The sequence below is a fragment of the Topomyia yanbarensis genome, chromosome 2, assembly GCF_030247195.1.
Source record: "Topomyia yanbarensis strain Yona2022 chromosome 2, ASM3024719v1, whole genome shotgun sequence".
Classification (NCBI taxonomy): Eukaryota; Metazoa; Arthropoda; class Insecta; order Diptera; family Culicidae; genus Topomyia; species Topomyia yanbarensis.
This window is the reverse complement of record NC_080671.1, coordinates 175,846,517-175,867,769: the sequence shown is the minus strand read 5'-3', so window position 1 is coordinate 175,867,769 and position 21,253 is coordinate 175,846,517. Positions and strand designations below refer to the sequence as shown.

General features: G+C 41.1%; 2 protein-coding genes across 2 annotated transcripts in view; one reads left to right on the top strand and one right to left on the bottom strand.

The window, feature by feature from the left end:
- Positions 1-355: 355 nt before the first annotated feature.
- Positions 356-5,219, top strand: LOC131679904 (uncharacterized). The gene is made up of 4 exons (XM_058960654.1): positions 356-1,043; positions 1,591-1,848; positions 1,927-2,268; positions 5,071-5,219. The coding sequence occupies exons 1-4, from the start codon at positions 356-358 to the stop codon at positions 5,217-5,219; spliced, it is 1,437 nt and encodes a 478-aa protein (XP_058816637.1).
- A 1,891-nt stretch (positions 5,220-7,110) lies between these two features.
- The window catches only part of LOC131682200 (protein bicaudal D), a 67,802-nt gene continuing 53,659 nt past the window's right edge, over positions 7,111-21,253 (bottom strand). The window contains exons 6-10 of the mRNA XM_058963519.1: positions 15,757-15,950; positions 15,489-15,700; positions 14,950-15,416; positions 14,714-14,888; positions 7,111-10,985 (exon numbers count right to left, since the gene is read on the bottom strand). Of these exons, the coding sequence (XP_058819502.1) occupies positions 10,847-10,985; positions 14,714-14,888; positions 14,950-15,416; positions 15,489-15,700; positions 15,757-15,950 (1,187 nt within the window). The 3' untranslated portion in view covers positions 7,111-10,846. The remainder of the gene's footprint in view (positions 10,986-14,713; positions 14,889-14,949; positions 15,417-15,488; positions 15,701-15,756; positions 15,951-21,253) is intronic.

Here is a 21,253-nt window from a genome sequence, read left to right as displayed (position 1 = left end):
TGGCGGCGGTGATTGTGTATTTCGTTCTTTTCTTTCCTTTTAGGCTTTGGTGTTCATTCTGTTGTGCTTGGTGTTGGTAGAGTTCTCATTCAGTGAGATCCCAACAATTTCGGACAGTTCAGCGCAGTGCTGCCAGTTTTACTGCAGTTCTGCTGGCTTGAGTCGTGCGAAAAGTTTGTCGAATATTGTGTCGGGCTGAAATTTTCGGCAGAATTCGATACTTTTTGTTTGTTGAGACGGGTGTCGAGTACGGTAAGGTACCATATACGGGACGGTGAGCGAAATAAATAAAAGCATATTTTGTTGTATTTTTTTTTATTTTTGCGCTTGAATTGTTTTATTTAGCACATTCGATATGGCTGAAGGTAGCAATGGTAAGGCCAACGTGTTGATTGGCACGATTGAACTGTATGTGGTTGGTACTTCGTTCACCAATTATTCTGAACGGTTGGAATATTTGTTCCAAGTGAACGGGATTGACGATCCGGGGAAACAAAAAGCGCTCTTTGCCACGTTGAGTGGACCGGCAGTTTACGAGGAGCTTAAACTGTTGTATCCTTCAAAGGATGACCTTAAAAATGTTGGTTACGGTGATATTTCGCAAAAGTTGCATGAGCGTTTTGACAAGGTCGATTCAGACTTGATTCAGCGCTATAAATTTTATAACCGTGTGCAAGGACCAAACGAGAAGGCAGAGGATTTCGTGCTAGCTGTAAAATTACAGGCCGAATTCTGCGCGTTTGGCGAATTTCGCGAAACTGCCATCCGAGATAAACTTGTGATGGGAGTTTTCGATAAATCTTTGCAGGAAAAGCTACTGAATGAGGAAAACCCTAGTTTGGCAACGGTTGAAAGATTTATTGTGAACTGGGAGTTGGCTGGGTCACGGGCTCGAATGATCGGCGATCGACAAGGCGGCCAAGTAGCTTCGGTAAAGCAACGTTTGGGTCGAAAAGAAACGTTCAACAGAAAGGTCAGCCGTGACAAGAGCAGGAGTCGTAGTCGCAGTGCTGTTTATAAACGGCAAGGGCGAAGCAGGAGTGGTGAGTTTCGACGAGCAGGACGGTATGCGGATAAAAAGTGCGACAAGACAAGAAAAAAGATTTGAGTTTTGGCGATGAGAAAATCGGCGAACTTTTCAACCGTTTGCGAGCTGATTTGGACAGTCCTGAGAGCGATAGCGATTCAGGTGATTTTTTATGTATGAAAGTGTCGTCCATGACTAAAATAAGCGAACCATGCTTTTTGAAGTTACTTGTTCAAGACAAGCTGGTTAAAATGGAGGTTGACTGCGGTTCGACTGTTTCTGTTATTGTTCTATTTTATATGAGAAATTGTTTGACTTGCCATTACAGAAAATTAACAGGGAATTGGTGGTGGTGAATGGTTCGAAGCTAAATATATTAGGAAAACTTGACGTTATGGTTCGTTTTAGGACCATTGAACTTGAATTGCCATTGTTTGTATTGGAGTGTAATTATGACTTTGTGCCATTAATGGGACGTAGATGGCTTGACGTATTCTACCCGGATTGGAAAGAATATTTTACAGGGATTTCTCAGATGAACAATTTACATTTACCAAATCTAGCTGAGAATTTTTTGCTGGAAATAAAGCAAAAGTATTCTCAAGTATTTTCAAAGGATCTTACCTCGCCAATCATTGGTTTTGAGGCGGATCTTGTGTTGAAGGACAATACTCCTATTTTTGAACGAGCGTATGAAGTTCCATTCAGACTTAGGGAGAATGTTATTGAGTATTTAGGAAAATTGGAAAAGGAAAATGTTATTACTCCTATTAAAACAAGTGAGTGGGCTTCTCCAGTCGTCGTTGTTCCCAAAAAGGATGGTGAGATTAGGTTGGTAATAGATTGTAAGGTGTCCATCAATAAATTAATTATTCCCAACAGCTATCCTTTACCTTTAGCGCAGGATATTTTCGCAGATTTAGCGGGTTGTAAAGTTTTCTGTGCCCTTGATTTAGAAGGAGCGTATACTCAACTTATGCTGTCAGAAAAATCCAGGAAGTTTGTGGTTATCAACACGATCAAGGGACTTTACACTTACAACAGGTTGCCTCAAGGAGCTTCATCGAGTGCGGCGATTTTTCAACAGGTGATGAACCAGGTGCTGGCTGGATTGAAACATATACGCTGCTATTTGGATGATGTACTCATAGCTGGAAAGGATTTAGACGACTGTCCTAAGAAAGTTTCGGCCGTTTTAGATAGGTTAGCTCAGGCAAACATTAAGGTGAATTGGAGTAAATGTAAGTTCTTCGTGTCATCTTTACCTTATCTAGGCCATATTATTTCGGACAATGGGTTGCTTCCTTGTGCTGATAAACTAGCTACAATTAGAGAGGCTACAGTACCAAGGAATGTGACGGAGTTGAAGTCGTTTTTAGGGCTCGTAAATTATTATGGAAAGTTTGTTCCCCACTTGTCTTCGAAGATTAGTTGTTTGTATAGGCTTTTGAAGAAGGACGTGAAGTTCGTGTGGGATGAGAATAGTAACAAGGCTTTCGTTAGGTGTAAAAATGAGCTACTTAATGCTAATATTCTCGAGTTTTACGACCCTATGAAACCAATAGTAGTTGTTTAGGACGCTTCAGGTTATGGTCTAGGAGGAGTGATTGCACATGAGGTAAAGGGTGTAGAAAAACCTATCCCCTTTACTTCTTTCTCTTTGAATAAAGCTCAAATGAAGTATCCAATACTTCATTTAGAGGCTTTAGCATTGGTCTGCACTGTGAAGAAGTTTCACAAGTTTTTATATGGTCAGAGGTTTGTTGTTTATACTGATCACAAGCCTTTGGTTGAAATTTTCGGGAAAGCAGGGAAAAATGCTATCTTTGTAACCAGATTACAAAGATATGTTTTGGAAATGGCTATTTATGATTTCGATATTATATATAGGCCGTCTGAAAAGATGGGAAACGCTGATTTCTGTTCGCGGTTTCCATTGAATCAGGCAGTTCCAGCACAGTTTGACAGAGAAACTGTCAAAAGTATTAATTTTAGCCAGGAATTTCCTGTAGATTTTTCTCAAGTTGCCAACGAGACTAGAGCCGACGAATTTTTACAACAAGTTGTTAAGTTTATGCAGAATGGTTGGCCAGAGAGAATAGACAAACGTTATGCACGCATTTTCTCAAATCGTATTGATTTGGAAATTGTCGGGGATTGTTTGTTATTTCAGGATAGGGTGTTGATTCCAAATTCCATGCATAGCGGGATTTTGAAATTATTACACGCCAATCATTCTGGAGTTGTGAAAATGAAACAATTAGCTCGTCGGGCAGTATTTTGGTTTGGAATTAACTCAGACATTGAAAAATGTGTCGGTGATTGCGAATCTTGCAGGAAAATGGCTGTTGTTCCCAAACCAAAAGTAATTTCTGCGTGGATCCCTACCAAAAGACCATTTAGCAGAATTCATGCCGATTTCTTCCATTTTGAGCACAGAACATTTCTGTTGGTTATTGATAGCCATTCAAAGTTGATCGAGATTGAATAGATGAAACATGGAACTGATGCTAGGAAAGTTTTAAAGAAATTTGTTGGGGTATTTGCTAGATTTGGTTTGCCAGATGTAGTGGTTACTGACGGCGGTCCTCCGTTTAATTCTTGCGATTTTATAACTTTTTTAGAAAGGCAAGGAATCAAGGTGTTAAAAAGCCCTCCTTATAATCCTCCCAGTAATAGACAGGCAGAGCGATCTGTCAGGATTGTTAAGGATGTTCTCAAACGTTTTATGCTAGAGCCTACAATCAAAAGATTAGACATTGATGATCAAATTAATTTGTTTCTGATGAACTACAGAAATACTTGTTTGTCGTCAGATGGCAAATTCCCATCAGAGAGCATATTTTCTTACAAACCCAAAATGTTAATCTATTTGTTGAACCCCAAGTCTCATTACAAACAGCAATTAGCTGAACCACCACCATTAAGTGATAAACCGATACCAAAGATTTTTGAGCAGATTCAACCTAGTGAACCTGTAGATAAGTTGACGATGGCGATATGATTTATTACAAAAATCACAAATCCTAGGATTTCGCAAGATGGCTGAAGGCTCAATTCATAAAAAAATTATCGAAAAATTTATTCCAGATTGTGGTTGGAAACGTTCGACTCACAGCTCATTGAAACCAGCTAAAGGTGCCAAGTAAGACGATGGCTAAGGCGCGTGGAATTTTATTTCCTTCCGCTAGCACGGTCGTTACTGAAAACAATAGCGATAGTAAAAGCGCCAGTCGAAAGCGAGATTTTCGCGGTACGACGAGCGATGATGAGGAGGATGTTTTCCGAGGATTTCCAGAGAGGATCATCAAACGTAGAAGACTTTTCGAGTCATCGAGTGATAAACGAAGAGAAATTCAAACTCCTACTCTAAGGAGGTCGAACAGATTGAGAAGAGAGAATACGGAAAAGAATTTTGTCTATGCTAAGCGGTGAACTATTTTATTGTATCAACTTCTATTGCTATTGAATTTTATTATATTTTGTAAATAATTGTAAAAAAATGAAATAACCATTGAAAATTAAAATGAATTTATAAACATAAAAGGGGTAAGGATTGTTATGTATTGTCGAATGACCCAGTAATAAGCGAGTACCACAGTGTACGCAAGTATGCGTGAGGATACGATGAAGTAAATAAATATATTACAGACGGTTGCTGGGCGATCGTTCTCAGTTTAGTGTACACCATCAAAACGTACGCGTGTTATTAATGAAAGAGAACTGTCCCTCAGTTTACATAGTTTACATACCTGTCCATAGGTCACATGCGAGAAGTTGACCTAGAAGATTGCTAAGAGTGGTATTCGACGACTCTTGCCGTTCGTCGACGGGAGTATCCTTGAATGATGGACTGATGATGGGACCTGTCGTGCAGGAGGACTTGCTGTTCATATTGCGATTACGTTTTTGGAGGTTTGTGTTAGTAGCGGACATAGTCAAATTGTACCGCATGATAAGAGCAGAAGAAGCAGATCAACCACTTCAGCCTGTGGATTTGTGGACTGTGAACTTCAACTAACGAGCCAGTGAGAGTTTTCCAGTTGACACCAAGTGTCTTCAACGTCTTGCAAGTGATGGTGCAACCTCGCATAAAGCAGCAGTGAAGGTCGTTGAGAAGGATTTTTACGTCGACGACCTGTTGACCGGTACGGACAGCTTAGAAGAAGGAACCAATGTCAATGACTTCTGATGTGAGAACCAGAAGTCATTGACCTTACGATTTCGCATTTGCGCAAGTGGAGTTCCAATAGCCTCGAACTTCTTTCGTCTATTCCTCCTCATCTCCGTGACCATACTAGACCACACTGGAACTCGATTCGTAGTTCTCTTTTAGAAGAAAAACCATCTGCGACACTTGCTGTTCAAATGGAGCTTCAAAGTGACATATTTTAACTGAGTTCCCCGTTCCCGGATCTCGTTCGGATCGTAGCTTGGATTCGTCGTTTCGCTTACGATGCATTGCCTCGCAACCGTAGTAGCAGGCGTCTAGAACGTGCTGTAACACTTTTGGTTCGAGTTCCTGAACACGAGAGCCTTCCTGAAAAAATGCCAGCCTTGTCGAAAGGTGAACCAATAAAGTCATCATCTAAATTGCTCTCGTCAAATCTTCGTTTAGTTCAGCGTAGGCGGCCGATTAGCTCATGCACCAGTGTCAGAATCTCGTAAGCATCCAATGATTCTTCACCACCAACACCCACTGGCGAAGCTGGTCATGGAGCATTATTACCGTAAACTGTTGCACGCCGGTCAACAACTGCTCGTAACTTCGGTTAGAGAAAGGTTTTGGTCAACTCGCATTCGTGATCTATCAAGTTGGACCATCTATCGATGTGTTCAATGTTTCCACGACAAACCCAAAGTCCAGGAGCAGCTAATGACTGATGCACCATCCGATCGTGTCACTCCTGGAGCAATATTTCTGAAAGTTGTAATCGATTTTTGCGGCCGGTGAAGTTCTTCGCATTCATTTTCGTTTGCCGAGCGACCAAGGCAGTTCACATGGAAGTCGTAGTAGATCTGTCAACGCAAACATTTCTGGCGACATAAAAGCGCTTCGTAGCAGTCCGTGGCAAACCGCAACTAGTCATGTGTGACAATGCGACCAATTTCGTTGGGGCAAATCGGGAGCTCGAGGAACTACGGCAGCAACTGTATAACCAGCAGCTTCAGCACGAAATAATCAAGTCAACGGAAAAAGGAAACGATTTCAAATTCATCCCAACACGCTCTCCGAATTTTGGCGGATTGTGGAAAGCAACGGTTAAGTCCTTCAAAGGACATTTTCCCAAGACCATAGGAACTAGAACGCTGACATACGATAATCTACACAGTAAACTGCAGTGATTCTAAACTATCGTCCATTGACACCCTTGAGTAACGATCCTAACGATTACGCTGCACTAACCCCAGGATATCTTTTGGTGGGACGACCACTCACGGCGATTCTTGAACCAGATCGGCAAGAAATCCCCCAGAATCGACTCTCTCATTGGCAACGTACGCAAAGATTTGTGCAACAACTATGTCGGAAATGAAAACGCAATATCTGTCAAATTTGCTTGACAGAAGAAAATGGACTCACTCCACAACGCATCAACATCACGGTTGGGACGATGGTTCTCGTAAAGGAGGAAAACTTGCCTCCTCAGAAGTGGCGGTTAGGCCGAGTTGCAGAACTGTTCACGGGCGAAGATGGGAACATTCGAGTTGTAGCTGTCCGGACCAAGGATGGCATCTTCAGAAGGAGCACCTCAAAAATTTGCGTCCTTCCAATACGGGACAACGACGAGAAGTCCCCTACGGAATCGAACTGGAGATCTGGACAAGACATACCGGACCTTAGCGTGGTTTTATAGATAGCGATGCTCACTTCTGGAAAAGGACCGATCCCGATATTTAGTTTTCTACGGAAACTTTAGTTTTCTCATCATAGTTACTGATTCCCCGGCGAACCGTATATAATATTCCCTGAACCTGTGGACAAATATAAACTCCACCTACGCTATTTCGCAGCTGGGATGAGAACATCAAAATTAGTATTTCTTTAGAGTTCTATAGTGGAAAATTATATTATTGTCCTGTATTTATGTTACTTTATTTTTTTTTCTTTCCGCAAGACTTTTACAATATAGTTTAGTATATTTTACGTTCACTTTCAATGAGATACAATAAATTATTATAAATTAGCATATTACTTTTCGCTTCAGTACTTAATAAAAAAGATGCTTCAACCGATATGTCTTTCTTGCTACGGGGAAAGACTTCAAGCAGTCAAACATAGCGAATATATGGAAGCATGTCGATCGAACAGAGTGCTTCTATTGCTCTAGCTACAAGCTCGCCAAGAATTAAAAAATAGCACTAAACGATTACATCTAGAGAACAGAACAATTGCAGAAATTTAGCTCGAAATGAATCTTGTGCGATGCACCACGACATAACATACAACTTGCATGCATTCAAAAACAAAAAAAAAGGAATTGCTCAAACTTAACGACACTCATGAATTAGCATCAATATTTAGAATTGTTCTTTTACCGATGTTCTCTTTCCATCTTTCAGTGATCAGTTGCATAATTTGAAGGGTTTGCTCAGGGAGATGTACCTAACCGGAATCGGATTGCACGACTAGTTCCGGCGGAGATTGACTGATTCTGTACGCGGTTTTATGAATCATTCGGGAGTAAAAGGTTTAAAAACATGGAACAACTACTATTTTACTTTTGTTCGCCGGATATCTTCTATTTCGCAGTTTAGTCTGCATTCTACATTTGAATTGAATCGTTTGACCCTAAGTAATTGTCTGTAGTTATTAGTTAGTAACAGATGAGTTAGAAGCTGGAAACGGATTATAAGTTAGGTGAGTAATCTCAATACCACTGTTTTAAAGGATATTCTTGCCGACTAATACTCTATCTACAGTAACGGAATCTCGTGAACTGTTTAATTTTTTCGTCAAAGGTTCCAAATGCTGTTAGGCTAGCTATTTCTATTTGACCGGAGAAAAGACGAATAACACTACAAATATTCTCTCAGGTCAAACTTATCTCCTACATATCCTGGTTGGTTATGGCTGCTAAAAATCTCTAGAATGTGCTATTTTACTATGCTGGACAGCTAGGTTACTTCTTCGTTAATTTCTTGTCAGATGGAGTTGGTTAGTTTTATCTGTTTTTTGGATTAAAACATTGCTATGTCTTGCGACGTGTTCCTTGGAAAGAAAACATTGCCTTTTGTTTCAAAATTTCTTCTTTGTTCAACACGCCTGTCGGTCATTTCTTGATAAGTAATATTTTAGAATAAGCGATCAAAAAGCTTTCGAATACTATTTCCCGAAAAATGAATACCATACTTTGGCAATCTCAAAGTTGTACCGTTGAGCAAAGAATGGCATTTCGACATTTTTAGGATAGAACTGGAACATAAATTCCAATCCAAACCGACTCAAGACAACTCATACTATAAAGACGCCATTTCCGGGAAATAATATCAATATTTAATAAGCACAGCGAAACAAAAGATTATTTTCAAGCAAAACAAGACAATCATTCTGACCGACGTATCGGTGAATAAACGCGCGGTCTTTGTTAGAGTTGCGTAACGATGCTAAACAATCAAGCAGAACGTAGATATTAATTTTCCACGCATTGGCTATGAACAATTAACAGTTACACTCAAACAATTATCAAGTAAGATTATTGATCTCCTATTAACACACACGTATCTTATATGTTTTACTTTTACTTCTTCGTTCTCGTAAAAAGGGACGGTGATTAATTTATTTCCATTATTGGTTTGTTTACTTATCTTTTTTTGTCAGCGAATCTCTAACTGATGGACCGTTTGATTTTGGAAAATTGGTTTTGACATTTCCGAATATGCTTTCGTAGCAATTTGCTGTCTTTTTTCACACTTAGTTTAAGTTCAAATTTCTTTAACATTATTGAAATAAATAAATGGCTCGGTAATGTTTTTCATTTTATTCTCTTATTGTGTTATTACTCACAAATAAATTTGTTCAATCCTAGCCCTTAGTCGGAAATTTATTACTTTGTCAGTTAATTTTTGGACGCTTCCTGATTAGTGCTTACTTAACAATTTTTCCTGATAGAAAAAATATCATTCGTAAAGTTAGGACAGAATTGTGATGCATGATTTTTCTTTGTTTTGTTCACAGAATATACTTTTGTTACGATGTTACACATTTAGTATCATACTCAACAGTGTTGTTTGTGGTCATAAAGATTTCAATTGAAAGCAAAAACTTAACCGTTGATGAATCGAAAACGATGGTAAAATTATTTGATTAGAAAGTTTGTTCTAGTTTTCCTATACCTGGTAATTCGGCAATCTTTTTTCGATTGGACGTCCTCAGCGAAAAGAACGTCATTACTACAGCAAAATAACCTTTAAAAAGCATGTATTTTAATTCCAAGGAAAGGTCCGCGTATGTGTGCTAGATATTAGCCGTTAGTCTAATGTTTCAACAACCTATTTGCATGCGGTTATCAGTTCTAAGCCCAGCGTTAGGAAACTAAAGTAAGCCACCTAATGCTTGTAAGTGCGGATAGTAATATTCTACATGAGCTACCACTACATAGTGCCTGCGATTAAAAAGCTACTAATTTTATGCTGAGTACAAATGTTAGAAAACAGACTGCCTCTTGGAAGGTCGAACCATCAGGTTGCCACGCTCAAACTAATCTAAGATTGCAAAAATTACACGAGCGACTAAGCGTTCTGATCTTTATTTTCAGTTTTCGGCAAAGTCCCAATCGAAATAGATAAAACATGTTCAAAAAGTGTGAACGGAGCAAACGTTTTGTGTTGAGCTGCCAATAGAAAATCTAATTGCATCGTGTGCAATTACTTTCAAGTATATTTGCTAATATTTTTAGAGTAGTTTTGGTCCAATGTAAAAGTAGGAGCAGTGGAAGATATCACTCTTCTTAAATAGATAAGTCTAATCATCAATAATTTTACCACAATAGAAAAAAATCAAAATTCGCTTGATAATATAAAAATCTATTATATTGCACAAAACTACAAACACAATTCTGTGAATGGTAATCTACATTGATCCAATTTCATCAATAACATTATTGTTTGACAATAATTTGTTCATTTTATTCCTAGGAAACATGTCTAGAATAACTTCACATATGATACTACCCTGAAGGGGTAAATATTATTACAATAAAAGATTCTTTTGTCTGCTTGATTTTGTTGATTCCTTCTTGTCGCGTACAGCTGTTGTTTTCTTATACTCGAGGCGGTTAGATCTTTCCCCTTATTTATATATTAAATAATAGCAATAATCATCAAGTGTTGAATGTTCTTGGTTATCCATTACAATATATAATAATCTTATCAAAATAAATTAACGATATACATTCACACATTCGCCCTATTCCATATGCCCACTTCTTGGGGGTACCCAAACTTTAGGTCTTCTCTATAATGTTATTAAAAATATATTCTCTTCAAACACACACGTACAATTAGCTCATTAGTCTGACTTGTTATAGCTGGTTTACCTACAACAAGCTGTGTATAGTACAAAAAGAGCAGGTGAGATATTTTCCATTCGGCACAGTGGACGAAGTGGCGTCAGCTGTGCTGTGGATCAGGTGAACAAACTTAGTCTGAATGGATGGATGGAAGGATTCGCTGTGCCGTTCTCATCGGCAGAACGCGTTCGTTTATATGGTTGGTTAAAACTAAACGGTGCGCTGTACGAAAGTTGCCTTTCACGGTTTACAACTTCAACATTGTATAGAGAAAGGCTAAGATCTTACGCTGTACGCTAACCTTATGTTAGAAGAATGCTTGGTTCGGATTGTTGCTACTGTTGTTCGGGTTCTGGTTGCTGCTGCGGGCAGGAACCCCGCGACTGAATGCCGACTTACCACCGCCACGCGCTGGCATCGCAGGCCGCCGGACGTGACGCATTTCGCTGAAATGGATAAATAGATAAATTATTAGAATTTCAAAAAAGAATATGGTTGGCTCTAAAAGGTAACATATCTGAATATGGTTTTTGGCTGATCCTGCATTCGTTGGCTGTGTGGGTTGTGTGCAATAGAGTAAGATGGTAGGAAACGGCACTGAAGAACCTAAATCGAGAAATCTGTAAGTTTGAAACTCGTTCGGTCGTGATCCGGAACAAAGCGCGGATTGTTCGGTCACAATGATTACAGTGAAGATCCGTTTTTACCAGCCCTTGAATTGTAGGCTGATAAAACGGGGACATTGACAAAATCGGGACATATGTTTTGCTTTCTTTGTAATAAACTGAAGCTCTTAAAATATTCTTCTTTAGTCTCTAAATGTAGCCTCATAACCTTTTCTGATTATTTATTTCAAATTTCCCTTAAAGGGGTAAGACAGCGCAAAACAAAAAAGAAGTGAAAGTTTATATTTTACATATTTCGGATCTTTATTCGAATTTTCATATGAGACTGACAAAATCGGGTCAAAAAGGTGATGAATCGAGGGTAGATAAAATCGGGGGTTGAAAAATCCGAGGGCTGCTAAAACAAAACAAAGTACATAACAAAAACAAAGGCTTCCTTGTCAATTTCTTATTTAATTTTTTTCGAGTATTAGACCTGTACAGCTAGGGTCTCAGCAGAGCGGCCTGTCAGAATCACTCATTACTATTGCAGACGAGACAGGAGATGTCACCCACTAAAACATTGCTCAGGGCCAACTGCAGCGGACGATGTTTCTGACGGCGTTTGAGACCTCGTTTGTAACTTCGGAGGTACTAAAACCACACACTAACCAAAACGTTCACTTTATTACCAGAGTGGTTTAAAGTTTGTGCGATCGCTGGCGTGGGTTTGCGTGGATGACCACGTAGGGCTTAATCGTTCGCATGTTTACGTGCTTATTGCATGTGACTTCGTGTGTATAAATTCGAGTTTATGGAACGGGTTGTCTAATGGATATGTTTTTTATTTATCCGATTGAGGCATGGACCTAGCCTTCTGGTACCGGGAGACTTCGGAGGGGACCAACTCATGATCGCGTGAGCACGGGAATTTGTGGGTTCACGCTTTAGACCGTGTTTGAAAATTTATAAGTGCTGAGACGGTCAGCTTACCGCCGGGATGTTATGATGTTTGCGGGATCGCGGATGCAAGTTGCGTGGATGATCGCGAAGAGCTTAAGCATTTGTATGTTAACGTGTTTGTCGCGTGTATGTGACTTCGCATGTATAAATTCGATTTTTTATTACCATGGAACATGTTGTTTAGTCATTAAGTGGATATGGGCGTTATTTTTTGTTTGGTCCACTTGAAGACAATGGACCTAGGGCCGAGAATAGGGACCTCCTGGACGTATCCGATTCATGATCACGCGAACGCGGACGTTTGTAGGTTCATTCTCGAGTCCGCATTTGTGAATTTATAAGTGCTATAACGTCCACTGTGTCACCGGGGTGTTATCCTGTTTGCGAGATCCCGGACGTAGATGTGCGTGGATGATTGGGAAGGTCTCAAGTTTTTATCGCACGTGCTAGCGTATATGCAACTTCGCGTGTATACATTATTTTTTATAACTTTGTTGCCATTCACATATTCGCGTGTTCATGAATGATCGCGCGCGGACCCTTAATGTTTAGTGTAGGACTAGAGTTCCCGCTCATGTTGCCGTGGAACATGTTGTCTAGGGAATATGATCGTCATTTTTCTATTTGTTTAACTGAAAGTTTGAGTCTAGACTGCTAGGATCGATGGTAGATACTGCTAGGATCGATGGTAGGCTGCTAGGATCGATGGTAGATACATGACCAATTCATGATTGCGCGAGCGATGGATTGATGCTTGAGACAGCGATTGAAGTGCTAAAACGTTCACTTAATTTACGAGGGTGTTATAATGTTGGCGAGATCGCGGGTGTAAGTATGTGTGGATGATTGTAATTGCATATTCGCGTTTGTGATCAGGTCTGTGCTATCGCGAAGACCACGTTTGTACGTTTGGAATGAGAATGCTTACGTAATATGGACGATACTGGTCAGATCGACACGGTATATACCGGTTTGAAATCAGCATTTGATAGAGTTGACTACGCAATAGTTCGGGAAAGGCAAAAGTAAAAAGGAGTGTCGTTTGATCTGATTCGTTGGCTCGTATCTTATTTGAGAGATCGTTAACATGTAGCAAAAATTGGATGAGTCGGTTGTTCCTCAAGGAAGTAATTTAAGCCCACTCTTATTCACACTCTTTATCAATGATCGAGCTACAGTATTATCACCTGGGTGTCGTATATTCTACTATGGCGTTAAATTATGCATAACCGTCATGAGCATCGGGGATTGCTTAGCTGTACAACAGCTCTTGGGCTGCTCAATGACTGGTGCTCATTAAACTCGCTTACAATTAGTCTTCACAAGTGCAGTGTAATTTCGTATCATTGCAAGTATAAGCCAATTTCATACGACTACTGTATTGGGGATCGGCATCTTGAGCGTGCACTACAAGTGTGTGGCCTTGGAGTCACTTTGGATTCTGCACACACGTTCCAACCTCATTTCTTTCGACTTAATTATTACCAAGACAAACCGAGGCTGCAGTGAAGTCAGCTAAAACACACCTGCTGAAGGCAATCGGAAACATGGACTTTGTGTACGAGAAGATGTGCACACTGCTGGCGCAGATAGAGGTGTACCTCAGTTCCCTCTCGCTGACTTCAATTTCGGACGATCCGTCCGATCTCGAGGTCATTACACCAGGATATTTTCAAGCTGTTGTTATGTCAGTCCCAGTACGGCCAAATCGATAGTTTGGGTAATGGCTGATCTTGAAATTTTTGCAAACTTCAAGAAAATGGGACGCATTTTAGACAAGCCCTATGAGTTTCAAGGTAATTTCCGCAAACTTTTGAAAAGTTCTAAGCAAGCAAGAGCAGTAGGATATTCCGAAACCATAAGTATGTTATAAGAATTCAAGAATTAAGAATCACTGGGAAGTCCTGGATGCAATTCGGGGATGTCATTTAAACTACAAAGTTGCCTACGATTTTATTCGAAATTCGAAGAAAATACATACTACGAATTTCAGTGATTTTTTTTGCAAAACTCGCAGTTATTGTACAAACTCCAGAACTTCAGTGTTTTCCACGTCCGACTGAGTCTTTAAGACTTATAACAACTCATCTGTTGTTTTGATCTCTTTTGGATATTTGCCATTACCTGGACTGGATAGGACCAAAATAGGCTCTTTATCATATGTTATTTACCAGTGATTTCAGTGCGTTAACCACCTGTTCCGTACTCTCTCAATTGTTTCTGTTTTGCTTGCTCGTTTTTCGGAGCCTTCAATTATTTTATTCTTTTGGTTTGTGTTCGATGATTGTCTTTACACTTCATCGCCGAGTCATTTTGTGCCATTTCTTTTGACGGTATTTTAACCTTCCGACAGCCGCGCCAGTGCACTGAATGCACGCTGCTCTGAAAAACTAGCAAAATCGTCTTAGGGAATCAGCGGCTGCCCATTCAGTGGGGCATATACGCGACTTCAGGAGGGTTAATAAACATTGATGTAAATGTCAACTTTCAAATTCCGCTGGATATGTCAATTTACGGAATTGGAAGTATTGAAACCGACCAAAGAACATACCACCAACTACGCAATAACAACCAAGAACTAAAACGAGAAACTGAGAATAACTTACCGATCCATCTCGATCTCTTCCAGTTTTTGGGTAAGGCTCAGCTTCTGCTGCACAGCCAATCGGAGTAGTTGGTTAAGAGTTTTCTTCTCTTCTTCTGCAGCCGACAACTGATGAGTCAACTCATCGACCTGAGTTACGTACTCCTCGCATCTTGCGGCAAACATCGCTCGAAGACCTAAAAAGCGCAATTGGTGAAAAATTCCGGCACCCTAGAAGACACTGAGACAGGTTCTTACTCGAAAAAGTAGCAGCATCCTCCTTCAAAATCCTCAGCTCGTTTCGTAGCTTTGACATGGTATCGCTTACCACCAGCTTTTCGTTCTCGTACTTCGACTTGAGATTGGTTAGCGCTACCTCAGCCGTGTTCTTATTAGACTTAAGTACAGTTCTCAGTGTAGCGATCTGTTCTCGCTTCGTCGATAGCAGACTCTTCAGTTTGATAATCTGTTCATGCAGATCGGCAATCTCCTCCTTGGAGTCCTTGTCACCGGCGGCAACATCGGACACCTTGTCTTTGTTGAGTTCGATTGTGTGCTCAACAGCCGTCTTGAGGTACTTAATCTGGTCGCTGATGGTGTCGACGTACTTTTTAATCTCGACGGCGTCGCTCAGCGCTTGCAGATCCTCGAAAACATGCGGCCTCGAGGTTAGGATGTCGGATTTGAGCTGCGACTGAATGGCGGATAGCGAATCGTTATCGAAGCTGCGAGTGAAACAATAAGTTTATATAAGGTAGTTTACAAGTTTAGATCAGTTGGAGGAATAAAAAACAAACCTTAAATCATCATTCTTATGATCTAGCAAGACTCGGTTTGGAGTTTCGCCATTGACAGTGCAAACTAGATGGTATAACTGAGCAAGGTCATCACTCAACGAGACTAGATTGCTGCGGGTGGAATTAAGACTTTGGCCAGCATTTTGAGATAAGGTTGTTAGCACCTGCACATCGCTATGCAGATCCAGTGATTTTTGCTCGGATGAGAGTAACTGAAATACGTTGAATAGTTATTTTCGTAAAAAAGACAAATTATTCTAACACTGACCTTATTTTTCAAATTCGTAATCTCATTACGGAGCACGGTCATGGCATCTGAACAGTTGAAGCCCTTCTGCAACTCGACCAGATCCGCCTTCAACGTGTCGATCTCCTTTGCGCTGAGCGCGAACCAGTTGGAATAGATCATGATAGCTTCGTTAAGTTTGTCGTTCATCACTTTGTCCTTGTTGTTGGAGACATCTGGGGACAAAAAGTTAATTGGTAACTTTAACTAGAGAAAATCAAATCCTCATGAAGGGTCATCGAATAGCGTTTTCAATAAGCCGTGTGGTATCAAGCGGCTGAAATCTCTAAGAAATATTTCAGCAAAGAATTGACGCTATATATCGTCACATATCGTAAACCCAAATCTACGAACTGGAACCTGTACGAAGAGGGCTTAGCTACGAGGTTTCATAGGTATCTTTCGACGATTGAATCTCCAAGTGACCTGGATGAGGTCGTGGATAAAACACACTCATTGTAGCAACATACCAAGAGGCTTGTTCGCTTCGAGTTATGCGTGCTTCTAGTTACCGCTTGATGGAATACCGAACTTGTTCAACTCAAAAGTTATGTAGAAGAGCTTTGAATTACAGACACAGGGACAAGTCGGAGGTATTAAATCTAGCTCTCAAAGCATACAGAAATACCTTTCGATCCTCTGAGTGAAATGGTTGGAAAAGCCTCTGTCTCAAGTCTCAACGAGGCTAGTAGAATAAATCGGTTACTTTCGAAATCGAAAGACTTTCACGTCAGTTCCAGTAGAACTGCTAATGGTGAATACTCGTTCGATGAAGATGTAATACTCAACTGTCTCTTTGACACACACTTTCCAGGCTGCACGCAGCCATCACTGACAACCGCCCCTGAGTTCTTTTTAGGTAGTTCTTATTCTTGGGCATTTGTTCGCAGAATTGTGATAACCGAATAATTCCAGTTCTACTTCAAAGAGGATATGGACACTTCAAGCAAGCTGAATACGTTCCGTTAGGATGAGCGCGAGAGGCCTGGAGCTCGCTCATCATAAGACAGAGGTAGTTATCGTCAACAACCGCAAGTCGGCACAACATGCAGTTATCCATGTGGGAGAAGTCGCGATCACTTCACAGCGAAGTCTGAAGTCTCTCGGAGTCATTATAGACGACAAGCTGACCTTCGGCAGCCATGTCGACTATACGTGCAAAAGAGCGTCAACTGCTGTTGCGGCACTATCGAGAATGATGTCCAACAGCTCAAAGGTGTGCGCCAGTAGACGTAGGTTACTGGCAGGCGTTGCCGTATCTATCCTCAGGTACGGCGGCCCGTCATGGTCAAGAGCACTGAGGGTAACCAGTTACCTACAGAAGCTGGAGAGCACCTACCGCGTGATGTGCCTCAGAGTGATATCTGCCTACCGCACGGTATCACACGATGCATCCTGCGTGATAGCGAGCATGATGCCAGTCGGGCTGGTCATTCGGGAAGATGAGGAGTGCTTTGAGCTACGTGGAAATAGGGGAGCCCGCGAGCGCACCAGGGCGACCTCGGTCGCCAGATGGCAGCGTGAGTGGGACAACTCCTCGAAAGGTAGGTGGACTCACCGGCTGATACCTAGCATATCGAGCTGGGTGGGAAGACCCCATGGGGAAGTTCACTTCCACCTGACACAATTCCTGTCAGGCCATGGCTGTTTCCGTCAGTACCTCCACAGGTTCGGGCACGCGGAGGTCCCAGTCTGCCCGGACTGCCCAAGTGTAGATGAAACTGCCGAACACATACTGTTCGTACGTCATCGGTTCGACGTCGAAAGAAGAGCAATGCTTGACGTCTGTGGCTGGGATACAACCCCTGATACCCTTATTCAGCGGATGTGTCAATCGGTGGAGAAGTGGAACGCAGTCTCGGCTGCTACCATCCAGATTGCCAGTAGGCTACAGGTAATCTGGCGAACCGAGCAACAGACGACGGGCACGGCTAACTAGTGATTGGTTAGCTGGAGAGAAAAAGGCCAAGTGCAAAATAAGAGAGTGAATGGTCTGTTCATGCCGAGGCAGGTTGGCGCAGCGAATGGCAACCGCGTAAGGGGTAAACCCAGCCACCCCGAAGCAAGACAGAAGAATGAGTGTATAGGCGTATAAGTGGACTGCCTCATGCCAAGACGGGAGGGTCGTAGCGTAGTATGTTGGAACTAAGCTATCGATGCATCATGGCGTGGCAGAGGAGTGAAAGGGTGAGCATCCAAGTCAGTCTCACACTGCATGTTAAGGGTGAGCATAAAAGTCAGCCTCACAGGTTGGTAGAGGCTAGCACAAAAGTAAGCCTAGCAAGGAATGAGTAAGGTGAGCACACAAGTCAGCCTCGCATGGAACGTAAAAGGTGAGCACAAAAGTCAGCCTCATGTGGGAGTGTTTGAGAGTGAATCAAAGTGCGATTGAGAGAGCACCCAAGTAAGCCTCATACAGGATGTATGAACGCGTGAGTGAGAGTGAATGAGTACATTTAGTACAGCCGTCCCCCCAGAAGTAATACCGAGAGGTAGTTCCTGGGAGGAATGATGGCGGAGCCCAATGGAGTTTAGTCAGTATTAATGGCTGGTCACCATTCGAGTCCGACACGCCCCCAGTGCACCCCGTGCGGTAGATTGGACCCTACCAATAGCACGTGTACTGGGCTAGGACATAAAGGTCTTCTCCATTGTAAAAAAAAAAATACGTTCCGTTGGCGTGGCGGGAAATAACTGTAACATTTATTATCAAAAGTGAACGCATCACTTATGAGGAGATAAAGAGCTTTAGACCTCAATCTGACTTCCTTCCCTCTCAAATCAGTGAAACGTTTAGTCGACCACTACATTCAAGATGTTAGCTTGGACGAGCCCCCGCTGCATACAATGCAACGTGCATATCAGTGGGGGAAGTCTACTCCCACACCTGTTACACAGTGTTGTATACAACATTGAATAAGTTCGTTGCAAGAGCAATCCAGCTTAGAAGTTTTTCTTGATATTGAAGGTGCTTTCGACACGCAATGCTTAGCAACCGACATCTGTGCGCATCGTTAAGACAAACAATAAGGAAACTGAGTGTCTGCGAATGTCCTCAAGGTGGTGTTCTGTCACCACTTCTATAAAACCTTGTCACCGATGGCTTGTTGAGGAAACTTTATGAGCTTGGGTTTCCGACACATGGTTTCGCCGATAATTGTTATATAATGATCACCGGTATTTGCATTAAGGGTTTCATTCATAAAATGCACTAAGGTTTCATTTATAAAATCAAAATTTTCGAGTGTAAGGTGTCAAAAATGACGTCCAAAATGGCGGTTCCAGCAAAAAGTGTTTTGAAAACCGACCTCATCTGCGGACACGATACAGGTCGCAATTTACATTCCATAGAGGCGCCCACCCAAAAAAACAAAATGGCGGCCACTTGAAAATAAAGTATCGTTTTTTCACATTGCCCTGCTGTAAAAAATCGTTAATGATCACAATATTGCGATTTTATAGGTTACAGCGCCGGAGAATGTAGACTACCAAAGTTTCTTTCGGTCGGTATAGTAGCTTGTTTTAGAGCGCGTGGCGAACTTGTTTCTGAGCGTCCGTCAACGCTCAGGATATAGGTCCGTTTAAAGCCGTGCAGCGACGGAACTAATTCCAGCAAAAAGTGTTTTGAAAACCGACCTCATCTGCGGACACGATACAGGTCGCAATTTACATTCCATAGAGGCGCCCACCCAAAAAAACAAAATGGCGGCCACTTGAAAATAAAGTATCGTTTTTTCACATTGCCCTGCTGTAAAAAATCGTTAATGATCACAATATTGCGATTTTATAGGTTACAGCGCCGGAGAATGTAGACTACCAAAGTTTCTTTCGGTCGGTATAGTAGCTTGTTTTAGAGCGCGTGGCGAACTTGTTTCTGAGCGTCCGTCAACGCTCAGGATATAGGTCCGTTTAAAGCCGTGCAGCGACGGAACTAATTCACGGATCAAAAAAATAATTTACCAAGATATCCTAGACACTTTAAGCATTTGATTTATAAAATAAAAAAATCGATCCATTGAAAAATTTTAGAAGACACACCCACTTAACGCACTTTTTTGATTTGATGCAGAAAGCCTTATGTGTTGTTGAGCTATGGTGTCTACATGCTGGACTATCAGTTAATCCAAATAAAACATTAATGGTGCTTTTCACGCAACGAAGGATTATAATCGAAGCTTGTCCGTTGCAGTCCCTTGACTCTGAAATTATTGTCGCAGATCAAGTTAAGTACGTTGAGGTAATTCTTTATTCAAAACTAAATTGGTCGGCCCACTTCGATTCCAGAATCAAGAAAGTTTGCATGACTAACAATCGTTAGACCAGTACTGGCATAAGGTTACCTTGTGTGGTGGCAGAAGAAATAAGTCACGACAATCCATTAAAAGCTAAGCCATCTTCAGAGGATGGTCACGACCTGGGAGGGAGAAACAGACTCAAGAAATGTGAATGTCATAGCCAGCCAGAACGAAACTGTCATTCCGAGCCACAAAAAAGTGTTCATCGAGGAAATGAGAGTATTGTTATCATATGCTTGCTTGAAAATGTTTCCAAACGATGAGTTTCCTTGATTTTTTGTATAGATTGGGTGTAGCAGTAAATATTATTAAAGTTTTTCTGTGATTTCAATGCCATTTTGAAATTAGCCAGATAAATTTTTCGGTAATCCGTGCTGCCACTATCAAATAAATTGTATTTCTATGTATTCAATGATGAATAAGAATTTAGATGCGTTCAAAAGTTTCGAGCATCGTTTTAAGATAATATTGCGATCTTGCTATAATGTAAAATAAACGCCAATTTTATATGAAAATTTCAAATAATATTTACATTTTAAGCTCAATGAACTACGCCTAAAATATATTTTATGCTTGTTATGAAACCAGTTATGGAAATGTGACGACGCTGTAAATAGGGTAAATTAATTGATTCTTTACAAAATATTTAAAAAGTCTAAATTAACTATTACTCTGGTTCAGATTTATTTTTCCCGACTAACCCTTCGTTTCAAGGTGGCGAAGAGTTCATCAAATATTGCTAATTCCTTTCACAAAGCAATGAAAATGAAAAACAAAATTTACTACAAATTAACCTTCCGGAAGTCGCGCTAGTGCACTGAGTGCACGCTGCTCTGAAAATCTAGCGAAATCGTCTTAGGGGACCAGCGGCTGCTCGTTCGGTAAGCCATATGCGCGACTTCCGGAGGGTTAAGGAAAGTAATATTTCGCAATGTGCTACAATTGAAATGTTGCATTCCACTAAGTCGCTCAAAATGGTGTAAAAAAGTTATTTTACTGCAATTTTACCAAATCATTTCACTCTTAGTGGTGCTTATCACCAGCTGCACTAAGGTCTGGCAGATTTTTTCTAATCCAACTGACTAGGTCAACATCAAACGAGTTCTTGCGGTGTTGTTGCTACTCCAGCAGCGATCCTTAACTGGGCTAGGGAGGTGAGTTTTGCCCCTTTGTTGCGAAATTAA

Coding starts and splice junctions, on each gene's coding strand:
- LOC131679904 (XM_058960654.1), top strand. CDS start 356: ATGGCTGAAGGTAGCAATGGTAAGGCCAACGTGTTGATTGGCACGATT. Junction 1,044..1,590: donor GCAAGGGCGAAGCAGGAGTG/GTGAGTTTCGAC, acceptor TACCAAATCTAG/CTGAGAATTTTTTGCTGGAA. Junction 2,269..5,070: donor TAAGGTGAATTGGAGTAAAT/GTAAGTTCTTCG, acceptor AGAGTTTTCCAG/TTGACACCAAGTGTCTTCAA.